This window comes from Bombina bombina, chromosome 3 (genome assembly GCF_027579735.1).
Source record: "Bombina bombina isolate aBomBom1 chromosome 3, aBomBom1.pri, whole genome shotgun sequence".
Lineage (NCBI taxonomy): Eukaryota > Metazoa > Chordata > Amphibia > Anura > Bombinatoridae > Bombina > Bombina bombina.
Window position 1 is genome coordinate 471,274,517 of NC_069501.1, and position 12,502 is coordinate 471,287,018.

Sequence of the window (12,502 nt, forward strand, 5' to 3'; positions counted from 1 at the left end):
CGATCGCATTCAATCAGGTTGATTGACCACCCTTGCTAGCGGCCGATTGGCCACGAATGTGCAGGGGGCGTCATTGCACAAGCATTTCTAGTGAAATGCTTGGGCAATGATAAATGCCGACAGCATATGCTGTCTGCATTTATCGATGTGCGGGAACATAGATAATTCGGCCCCTTTGGTCTCATCCCCCCTCCAAACTGTTCCATTTTATAGTTGCAAATATTCCAAAATCCAAACCTTTTCCAGTCCCTAACAGTTTAGCTAAAGGGTTTTCTACCTGTATGTATATATTTTTTATATAAAATGTGTGTGTGTGTGTATAAACATGTGTGCATACACACACTTAATCTGTTATCTATAATTGGGCTATGTAAATCCAGGGAATTATTACACCAAAAATGTTACTTCTAACTCCTACATTTTTGCCTTATTCTATATATGTCGTAATCATCAATATTCTGGCTTGCTCCTAAGAGTAAGCTCAGTTTGTCAGCCACTAATCTATGACGTTTCCTACAATTAGTTGTGCTAGTGGTTATTCAATATCATTTTTGCTGCCATGTAGGGATTTAACAATGCAGCAAAATAGTTCCTGCATATCTGCTATCTCAGTGAATTGGTGGAAATGAGATAAACAGCTGTCGCGTCTGGAAACTTATAACAGTTGCTGACAACAGACATTGTACACTTCATTTAGAAGCTTTGGTATGCTTAAATCACTTTGTGCAACAGTTTAAGAGCAGGAGCACTTTATAAGTGATTGGTTAACCTGGTGAATTATTTGACCTGCAATGCACACTCCACCACCAGAATTATTAGCTTAGTTTTTATTTATTTTCATTATAAGCCACCATGCCTTTTGGTGTGTGTGTGCTTGAGTTAATATAGCAGTGAGAGTGTCTGCATACTACTGTTACCTCCAATGTTTAGTTTGCAGCAAGAAAAAATGCCCGGCCCCACCCCTTCACCAAAAAAAACCAAAACAATACCTTTTGTTTCCGCTCTACTCTCCTTTCCCTTTTTAATTTACTCTCTAAACTCAAACATACAATCAATTTAAGCCCCTGGGTCTTGGTCTTCTAAAAAGATTTAGATGTATTATGTCACATACAAGTAGCTTCCCATAACTGAACACCTCAGGGGAGGTGCTTAGTTGTTCCTGTGCTGTAGCTTTGATGGTGGCGCTCCCTCCAGTTCTGTGTAAACCTTTTACCTAATTCTCTTCATTTGGTAGCCTCACGTGCTATTTAGTGAGAGGCCATATTGCGTTATTGTGCACCATTTTGTTTTAATGGCATTCTTACGAAGATTGCACATTGTCTTAGGCGCATACACTAGTCAGTTTGTCATAAGCATATTATGTATCAGAAATTAAACACTGCCTTGCACAATTTTTGTATAAACTGTAATTGTTTTAAAAGTATTTAGAAATAGTTTTATTTTCATTTGCAGGACTTTGCTATTTTACAGTAGTTCAAAAACATACCCCTTGAAAACCCTGGTTGACATTTTGTGTTCTTGGACTACTTTGCGCTGGCCTTTGCAGGTGGTAAACACATAGAAGATGTAATTGTAATTTTAGCACTAGTGACCCTGCAATGCTATCAATTTAGGCACTTTAATAAGCCAGTGTGAAGGAATAGTACCGGACAAGTGCTATTAAATGTTTTGAGGGCCAGAAATAGTTTTTAAGAGCCTATGCTTATTAAAGCCTTGTTTTTTTGTTTTTGTTTTTTTTTTTTGTTTTTTTTTTTTGTCCTCACATCGCCACTGATATAAAGGGACCAATTCAGTTTTGATTAGTTACACTATAAATGCCATAACCGTGTAATTGTATTGACCAACCAGAAGACTAATATGCCATTTTTCTTTTTTTTCTAGGTGCTGGAGAGTCTGGAAAGAGCACAATTGTGAAGCAGATGAAGTGAGTACTGTTAATTCATATTCTCTTTGTATAGACAGTCAATATATGAAAGAAATATAAATCTATGTATGTATAGTTACAAACTCCCACATCTGAAATTCCAAAATACAGAATTATTCTGAAATACAGACTTTTTCAATAATATATACTGTAATATTTTTTTAAATAAAATAATTACACCAGTACGTCACCATCTTCCCTGCCTGCATCATTGGGTTGTTTTTTGAGCTCTAAAATGCTAGTCTATACTTATTTAACCCCTTCACGCCATTAGGACGTTCCATGTCATCCTAACAGTGCTGGGCTTAAACGGTGATAGGACATCATGGAACACCCTGCATCCTCCCCCTTTGACGAAAGCAAGAATCGGACTTGGCGGCATGCCTAGCAGCATCACGTGATTTTGTTAACACTTTAATGCCGGCGTGAAAGGATTAAAACAACAACTATTACTTTTCTTATTACAGTACTTTCTAACCGAACTATGTATACAATAGTATTAAAATTTATATAAACCTAACATTTTAGGTTGCATGTATAAGCTGTATTATGAAATGTAAATATTGCCTAAATATGAGATATTGTTGTTTACAATTGGTCCTATCCTCTCTCCAAACTGTCCCATTTTACAAATGCAGATATACAAATATTCTGAAATCCAAAACTTTTTTCGATGATATCAATTTCTTATCAAATGTTTAGACTTGGCTGAAATGTAATTCTATAGCAAGACAACAGAATGTCTTGTAATTGCAAGGTGTTGACTGACTGTCCCTTTAACCCCTTAACGGAAGATGCTGTGCAGGGTGCGGCTTCGGTCATGAGCCTTTCAGGACACGCGGCATACCCTGTACGTCAGTTGTGTCCTGGGGTGTTACATGGATAAATTGGGGCTAGCTATTGCAGGGACAATGGTCCCTGAGGTCACATGTCTGTCAGTGGGGGCCTCCATTGCATGAGATAAATTCTTTGGTCAGCGTGTATCTCATGCTGTTGCTGGATGCATGCATGTGAGACTATTTGTCAACAGTGCTTTCTGGGCTTTATTAACAGTGTAGTGACAATCAAATATGACTGTTACTGTGACAGCCAATCACATTGATCATGTATCAAAAATGAACACGTCATTGTTAACAATGGCTTGTCTTGATCCCTCTCCTTTTGAGCACATATGATAAGGGACAGTAAAATCAAAATTAAACTTTCATGTTTTAGATAGAGCATGTTATTTTAAACTACTTTCCAAATTACTTCCGTTATTAAATTTGCTTTGTTCTCTTGGTATGTTTTATTGAAGAGTAAAACTAGGTAGGTTTATTAGAGCTCTGGCGTGTGCATGTTTTATTAGTATGAAACAAAAACAAGATAAACAATGGCACTACTCGTGTTGTTGCCTACAAACCTATATCAATTTACCGTCCAGTACTACTGTATAGTAAACTGTAAGGCAGGTGCTGTACACAAGGAGAGACTATTTACACAAGAAACCAGTGAATCACTGGAAAGTATGTACATACATAGCACTCAACAACACTCAAATAGAATCAATACAATATTATCAGAGGTGAAGGATTGACTTCCGGATGGGCGAGGTTAAAACGTAACTTTTATTGATTCTAAAAATAAAAAAGAATAGGAAACATAAAAACACAGTGTCGTACCGTCCTGTACAACTCAATCAATGCTAGGCTGTGTAGTCAATGGTAGTGGAATCATGTCCCAGACTAGAAGTATTGTAGGGCACTAGCAATGTAATGTCCACTACTAGTGTGAGTAGACTACTTATAGTGTGTGTCCCCAAGGTGAGGAGGTATACTGCCCGCAATATTGGGCTAGCATGATAATTATGTGCAATAGAGGTACAGAATCATATTCAGGAATAGCTCTAGTTAATATGTTCTAACTACCAGTGGGAACCCAAATTGGGGGTAATTAAATCTAGAAAGATAAATTGACCGTAGATGTAGTTGGAAAGGCTAGAATATGTAGGTAGCCTACTATTAGCTCACACAGTGGTAATATTAAATATTTAGTATCATGGTAAACTTATATGGACATTCATTTAGGTCACGTATGTAGATAAATGAAAAAAATATTTTCCCAATACTCTTACTGTATAACACTTCAACTTGTGTGATGTGCGATTATGTGGCAGAGCTCTCTATTTCAATATAACTGGCAAGCCCAACTTAATTACATATGGCAGGATTCTCTCATTATGTATATAATAGTACCAATATTGCATTAGTGATCCCCAAGGAAAACATATAATAGTAATATTACCGATGGTATTTAATACAGTTTCTTAAGCTCTTGACGGGTAAGTGCGGGAGGGCAAGGCAGGACTCCGTAATTCAATATGACTAATGAGCGTTACTGGAGTCAGTCTGGCAAAATATTCCCTTTATGTAAATGTCAGTGCAGATATTCAATGAGAGACAACATGTTATAATGTTCCCCCAGGTGTGCGGATAGTAGTACTATTCCTAAAGAGATTTAATACCGTTTTAAGGCACTAGAAAGGTGCGTGCAGAAGGGTACCACTAATAGTACAACACTATATAGATTGTCAAATGTCACATATGCAGATAGTATTTGATAGCGGTATGACCAGACTTTTGTGTTAAATAACTGATTGGCTCAGCAATGAGAAATGAATCCCAGTGAGAGAATCAGTCAGTACTTGTAAATGCACACAATTAGCAGAGTTCTCCCATTATATATTTGTCAGTGCGAGTATTGAATGACAAACAGAATGATACAATGTTCCCCAAGGCGAACTGGTAGTGATATTATTCCTAAAGATTAAGATAACAATATTAAACACTAGAAAAGTTGCGTGCGGAAAAGCGTTTATGCGAAACATGTTAGGGGGGAGTAGGGACTTAGTGGTCTCTCTCCAAACTTCATTTTAATTGCAGTTCTCGTCCTCCTGTACCACTGCCCACACTATTTATTTGTTGCTAATGCTAAGATAACTTGAATTGGCTGACAAATGGTCCTGCCTTGCCCTCCTGCACTTACCTGTCAAGGGCACTCACCTTTCTAGTGCCTTAAAATGGTATTAAATCTGTTTAGGAATAGTACTACTATCCGCACACCTGGGGGAACATTATATATGTTGTCTCTCATTGAATATCTGCACTGGCATTTATATAAGGGAATATTTTGCCAGACTGACTCCAGTAACGCTCATTAGTCATATTGAATTAAGGAGTCCTGCCTTGCCCTCCCGCACTTAACTGTCAAGTGCTTAAGAAACGTTATTAAATACCATTGGTAATATTACTATTATTTGTTTTCCTTGGGGATCACTATAACTTTGTGTGCCTAATGCCATATTGGTACTATTATATACATAATGAGAGAATCCTGCCATATGTAATTAAGTTGGGCTTGCTAGTTATATTGAAATAGAGCTCTGCCACATAATCGCACATCACACAATTGAAGTGTTATACAGTAAGAGTATTGGGAAAATATTTGTATTTATTTATCTACATACGTGACCTAAATGAATATGCCCTTATAAGCTTACCATGATACTAAATATTTAATATTACCACTAACTGTGTGAGCTAATAGTAGGATACCTACATATTCTAGCCTTTCCAACTACATCTACGGTCAATTTATCTTTCTAGATTTACTTAATACTAATGGTCTCTGACCCCCAATTTGGGTTCCCACTGGTAGTTAGTACATATATTAACTAGAGCTATTCCTGAATATGATTCTGTACCTCTATTGCACATAATTATCATTCTTTCCGATCTGGGAGCAGTGTGAGCACCACTTCATGCAAACCCAATATTGCGGGCAGTATACCTCCTAACCCTGGGGACACACACTATAAGTAGTCTACTCACACTAGTAGTGGACATTACATTGCTAGTGCCCTACAATACTACTAGCCTGGGACATGATTCCACTACCATTGACTACACAGCCTAGCATTGATTGAGTTGTACAGGACGGTACGACACTGTGTTTTTATGTTTCCTATTCTTTTTTATTTTTAGAATCTATAAAACTTAAGTTTTAACCTCGCCCATCCGGAAGTCAATCCTTCTCCTCAGATACTATTGTATTGGTTCTATTTGAGTGTTGTTGAGTGCTATGTATGTACATACTTTCCAGTGATTCACTGGTTTCTTGTGTAATACGTTTTCTTAGTACTCTATAGCAGCAGTGTTTTGCAACATTATTTGAAGCTTTGTTATACAGTGTTGCAAAACACTGCTGCCATAGAGTACTAAAGAGATGTGCACACTCCTGAGCTATTATGAGCCTACCTAGTGTTACTCTTCAATAAAAAATATCAAGAGAACAAAGTGAATTTGATAACAGAAATAAATTGGAAAGTTGTTTAATATTGCATAATATATGTGAGTCACAAAAGTATAATTTTAACTTTACTCTCTCTTTAAGTGTGTAATTATCGCAAGAGCAAAAAGTAAAAATTGTCAAAATACCTCTAGGTAAATACCTTGGGGTGTCTAAATTCTACAAATATATACTTTTGTGTAGCAGTTTTAAATTGGGTGACCGATATTTAGCTTACAGTCCAAGCATAGAATATTTTAGCCACAATAATTTTCAACACAATAATTTCATCCTTGTAGTATTTGGCATAAACTACTTGGAAACCTAGACATATAGGGTATTCCTGTATAGCGCATTTTTTTTTAATTCCTAAAATCAGAACAGCATAATACATTGATTTGGGGTATTTTTCTAAAGCTACACTAGTGTTATAGAAATGGTAATAAAGAAAAGTGCAAACTGATTTGATTCTGCATTTTCAGTATTAAATTCCTATTTATTGTTATTTTATGTATCCATATAGGTAGGGTTGCCATAATGCTGCTTTAGGGTAAGACAATTATGATAAATACTTATGTCAGGGGCTGTTTAAAGAAATGTTTGAAACATTTTACATTATAAGAACCCTGCCATATGTATTTCTTTCATAAATTGATGGTACACAGTTCTCCATAACACATGGGATATATTTCTCACCACTAGGAGGAGGTCAAGAACTTTAAATCCCTCCCACTTCCCATCTCTGTTTTGTTCTTGGCTTCATAGGAGACGGTTGAGAATATAGGTTGTTCCAGCTACTTGCTTATGGATAACAAATTGGAAGCTCAGACCTATGTGAGACACAGAGTCCCTGAGGAGTAGAAAGAAGAAAGAAAAGACTTCACAGCAGCTGAATGATACAGGGAAACAGGAAAACCATGTTATGTGCACAGCATTTCCCTAACAGGACTTTAGCCATAACTACCCTCAGGTATGGCGGGGACTAGTCCCTAGCCTCCCCCTGAGGGATTCTGGTATTTCCTACTGCAATCCTCTGCGGTACTCAATACCTCCACTGAATGGGCTCTTTACTGGATACTGCTACATTGACATGCCTGGTAAGCCAGTGGAGGGGTGCTGCATAAAATAAGTGCCTTTACACAGCAGAGACAGCCCAGAGGCTATTTGTAGGTACACTGACACAGGTACAGCATAGCCAGGGGACTTAATCTGCTCCTTTTATGATACAATTGTTTTTCCATATCATGTCCCTAGCAGTTCTACTAGCATTGGGAACATTTATTAGGGACGCCTCTGACCATTTTTAACCCTCTGGCAGCTATAGGGATTATTATTTGAGCAATTAAAAAAATATCTGTATTGCCCTTTAAGAGAACCTGCAATAGCTTAGTCCATGATGCAGTTTAGTAGTGCAGGCTCTGGTTAGGCTTAAATGCTTATTATTCTTGGTACACTATATTTTAATCATAAACAGCCAAACATGTTTTTTTCATTAAACAAAGACACCAGCATTACTCCTTGCAGTAGCTCCGCCCCCCTCAGTGTTTTCAGGCTTTTCTCTCTCAATCCGGAGCCTCTGTCACTAGATTACCACGACAATAATTGGGGCCTGCTTCTAAACATATTCCAATCTGATTTTCAGTGCCTGCCTATACCAGGAAGAGGGTGAGAAACCATACAGAAGCTACCAGGGGGTGCTTTAGGGCATCTTCTTTTTTTCCGGGGGCTATAAAGCTGATTACATTGGGAGATTGTATAAGTGTCTGAGGGAGTGTTTTATAGTGGGGAGGGCTCTCTACCATGTTTTCTCTGTACTGTTTATTATATAAGCCATTGTATACTGTTTTATATAAGTACAAACATGGAACAAAATATTTCTGTTCCCCACTGTTATTTCCATAGAGGCGTCAGTTACGGAAATCCATCTATATACAACTACTAACCAGAGGGAAGTCTCCCTGTTCTTGACACTCATGGGGAAAAATACAGTTTTTACTCCTGAAGCTAAAAATAAAATATACATAAGTGACTGTTTGCTCAATGACTGTCCCCAAACTAAGTAAGCGTAAATCTGTGTTTTTAACTCAGTCGTCTGAGGTAAATGCGCAATATATTTCTTGTGCTGATAACCTACGGTTCAGAATTGATAGCTGTAGGCAGCTGTACACCTTAGCACATTCTTATGTGATCTGCAATTTATTATAATATGTGCAATTATATATTATACTGAACATAAATACATATGGTGCCATTTATTATAACTATCTGCGCTATTAATACTTATTTATAAGTGAATTAAGCATTCTACTCTCATCATTGCCAGGGGATGTAAACATATAGTTTTTTTTATTTTTTATGTCATTCTGCATTTTATATACTGTTGTACATTTTATACCTTTTGGTATATTATTTGCTGTAATGTACATCATGCAGATTCTGTACACTATTCTGTTTAAAATATTTTTAACATAGGCAGAACTCCTGTATCTGTGGATGCAAGACATAAAATGTCGTATACTATTAGTGTACACAATTATATAGTATGTACCCCTCTATATATACCTTTAATTTATTGTACTCTGCATGTGGATATCCTTTTAGAGAAAATATCTATTATCTGTTTTATAATTTTTATGTGTAAATTATATGCACTAAGGTTCTTTCATGCAGATACTGGTCATTGATCATGAATATTTTCACTATTTGTAGAGATCCTTTCAAGATAAGATCCATTGGTATCTCTCTTACTCCATTGTATAAGTAATTTTTATCTATGCACATTTATCATGCAGACACTAAGCATTAATTATGAATATTTTCATTCTCTAGGCACTTTGTGTATTTACTTTGTGAGTGTATAAAGTCTCTGATTTCTCTGGACATTAATTTTGTCTATATGTGCTTGCCCTTTAGTCAGGAAGGCCACATAACGATATCTGATGCTTATGTCATGTACATATTTTTTAAACTTTTTATTAAATTAAAAAATCACAGCGCAAGAATGGAGAATGGAATCTCAAAGTAAGAGTAAAATATACAGTAAAAGTTAATTAAAGACACCTCTGTTAAGTGTAAAATATAAAATCAGTAGTGGTTATAATATAAATCACAGAACAATGATACTTCTGCTGATAACCACCAACGAAAAACAACTGGGCTTGGTAAGCCTATATTATAATAGTCACCAATTTGATGCCACTATGTGTGGTGCTGTATCAGTATTAAGTCCTAAAGAGTTCTTTTTCCTTTGTGATCCTTCTGTTAATGGTAGAGAGTCCCTAGGTACTGCTCGAGTTAAAAACGTGTCATGGACGTTCCTCTTAGATGCTTGGTATCTGTGGATATAGAAAACAAGCGCAACCCAGATTCGAGGTAGTAGATACATTTTATTATAAAATCCCACTGCGCATATGTATGCACTTACAAGACGGAAGTAAAATTGTGCCTTATAATAAGATCCTCTGCTTTGTCTGACCACTGCTGATGTCCGTGATCCAATTCAAGCCCTCTGATAACATATACCGTCCACAGGCACAAGAATCCGTCTGAATGGGTCAAAGGAATCTGTTGGCGCTCTACAAATAACCAATAATAATAAGGAGAATATCCCTCTCCAACTGGTTAAAACTGGCTCCTCGATGCGTTTCCTCTGCACTAAGCAGACTTTTTCAAGAGTATGTTTAAAAATGAGTCTATATACTCTTCACCTACTGAGCCGGATTAAATAGACTATCAAGAAACACCCCCCCCCCCTACTCATTGGATAACCCATTTGACTTAGTGGCCAATCAAAAACCTCTATCTGTTGGGAAATATCAACACACCCTCTAATCTCATAGGTCTCCTAGAGTGACGTTGCGACCAATAGGAATCGACCATTGACTGTTCTATAGCGCCGAATATATACTTCTTACTGGTCTCCATTGAAAATAATAGTGAATAAATTCAGTAAAAGAAAAGACAATAAAAGGGTGTAAATTCAATTAGATGACGCTGGTAAATTGAGATAGATGCTAATCTACAATCAACTTTGTGAAAATATAGCAGTCATATGAACGAGTATTAGTAAGCGTCCTAAGATAATAATTATACTAACCATTGCATATGAGATGTCACACATTCTCCAAATAGAGGTGGGGTGCATTTTAACAAAATATAAAAGTATATATGAAAAATTAATAAAAGGAGGTTAATGGAAGAATTAGACAAGAGGGACACAAGGACAATTTCAATACATAATACATAATACTCTTTATAGAAAAATCCTTCAATAGAGGTAATAAATAATATAAAATACATATCAAGCAGAATCTAAAACTTTACAAGAACATACGATATACTAAATAGGAATAGGTCACGTGTATATACTCGTTAATAAACATATCATATCCTAAGACTAATAAATTTGTTGATTCTAATTTTAAAGTTGATCAGTCCATAAAGGCTTGGAGATCTAAATCAATATTAAGACCATGAGGGAAAAGACTTCCTAAGTTGTGAATCCATTTGGTCTCACATTAATGCAGATTTAGTAATCTTTGCATATTTCTCATCCAAGGAATGGTCTCAATTGTCATTACTTTAAAGGGACACTGAACCCAAATTTTTCCTTTTGTGATTCAGATAGAGCATGACATTTTAAGCAACTTTCTAATTTACTCCTATTATCAAATTTTCTTTATTCTCTTTGTATCTTTATTTGAAATGAAAGAATGTAAGTTTAGATGCCGGCCCATTTTTGGTGAACAACCTGGGTTGTCCTTGCTGATTAGGGGATAAATTCATCCACCAATAAAAAAGTGCTGTCCAGAGTTTTGAACCAAGGAAACAGCTTAGATGCCTTCTTTTTCAAATAAAGATAGCAAGAGAACCAATAAAAATTGATAATAGGAGTAAATTAGAAAGTTGCTTAAAATTGCATGCTCTATCTGAATCACAAAAGAAAAAAAATTGGGCTCAGTGTCCCTTTAAGTGTGTTAATCTTTATATTGTGATATCTGGGAAAATGTTCAGACACACTGTGATTCTTAAAACCTTTTTCTATATTAGTAATGTGTTCATATACTCTTTTCTTTAGCTTCCTTTTAGTTCTACTAATATAAATCAAATTACAACCACAGGTCAATAAATATACCACATGAGTGGAGTTACAACTCGTACAAGTTTTAAAGGGACCGTCTAGGCCAATTATAACTTTCATGATTCAGATAGAGCATGTAATTTTAAACAATTTTCCAATTTACTTTTATCACCAATTTTGCTTTGTTCTCTTGGTATTCTTAGTTGAAAGCTTAACCTAGGAGGTTAATATGCTAATTTCTTAGACCTTGAAGCCCACCTCTTTAAGATTGCATTTTAACAGTTTTTCACCACTAGAGGGTGTTAGTTCACATATTTCATATAGATAACACTGTGCTTGTGCACGTGAAGTAATCTGGGAGCAGGCACTGATTGGCTAGACTGCAAGTCTGTCAAAAGAACTGAAAAAAGGGGCAGTTTGCAGAGGCTTAGATACAAGATAATCACAGAGGTTAAAAGTATATTATTATAACTGTGTTGGTTATGCAAAACTGGGAAATGTGTAATAAAGGGATTATCTATCTTTTTAAACAATAAAAATTCTGGTGTAGACTGTCCCTTTAACTTCAAAACTCTGTGACTCATCATGGTTATAAAGTGTATTCCCTGATTTAATGAGCGGACACAAACAGAAATTTAATCTTTCTTCTGTTATGTGCGATCAGTCCACGGGTCATCATTACTTCTGGGATATAACTCCTCCCCAACAGGAAATGCAAGAGGATTCACCCAGCAGAGCTGATATAGCTCCTCCCCTCTACGTCAGTCCCAGTCATTCTCTTGCACCCAACGACTAGATAGGATGTGTGAGAGGACTATGGTGATTATACTTAGTTTTTATGACTTCAATCAAAAGTTTGTTATTTTACAATAGCACCGGAGCGTGTTATTACTTCTCTGGCAGAGTTTGAAGAAGAATCTACCAGAGTTTATTACTATGATTTTAACCGGAGTAGTTAAGATCATATTGCTGTTCTCGGCCATCTGAGGGAGGTAAAGGCTTCAGATCAGGGGACAGCGGGCAGATGAATCTGCATTGAGGTATGTAGCAGTTTTTATTTTCTGAATGGAATTGATGAAAAAATCCTGCTATACCGTTATAATGACATGTATGTATACACTTCAGTATTCTGGGAATGGTTTTTCACCGGAACTACTCTGTTAAAGGTCACT

General features: G+C 36.3%; 1 protein-coding gene across 1 annotated transcript in view; it reads left to right on the plus strand.

Moving 5' to 3' along the window:
* Positions 1-12,502, plus strand: part of GNAI3 (G protein subunit alpha i3) — a 154,796-nt gene that overhangs the window by 101,274 nt on the left and 41,020 nt on the right. The window contains exon 2 of the mRNA XM_053706767.1: positions 1,882-1,924. Within this exon, the coding sequence (XP_053562742.1) occupies positions 1,882-1,924 (43 nt within the window). The remainder of the gene's footprint in view (positions 1-1,881; positions 1,925-12,502) is intronic.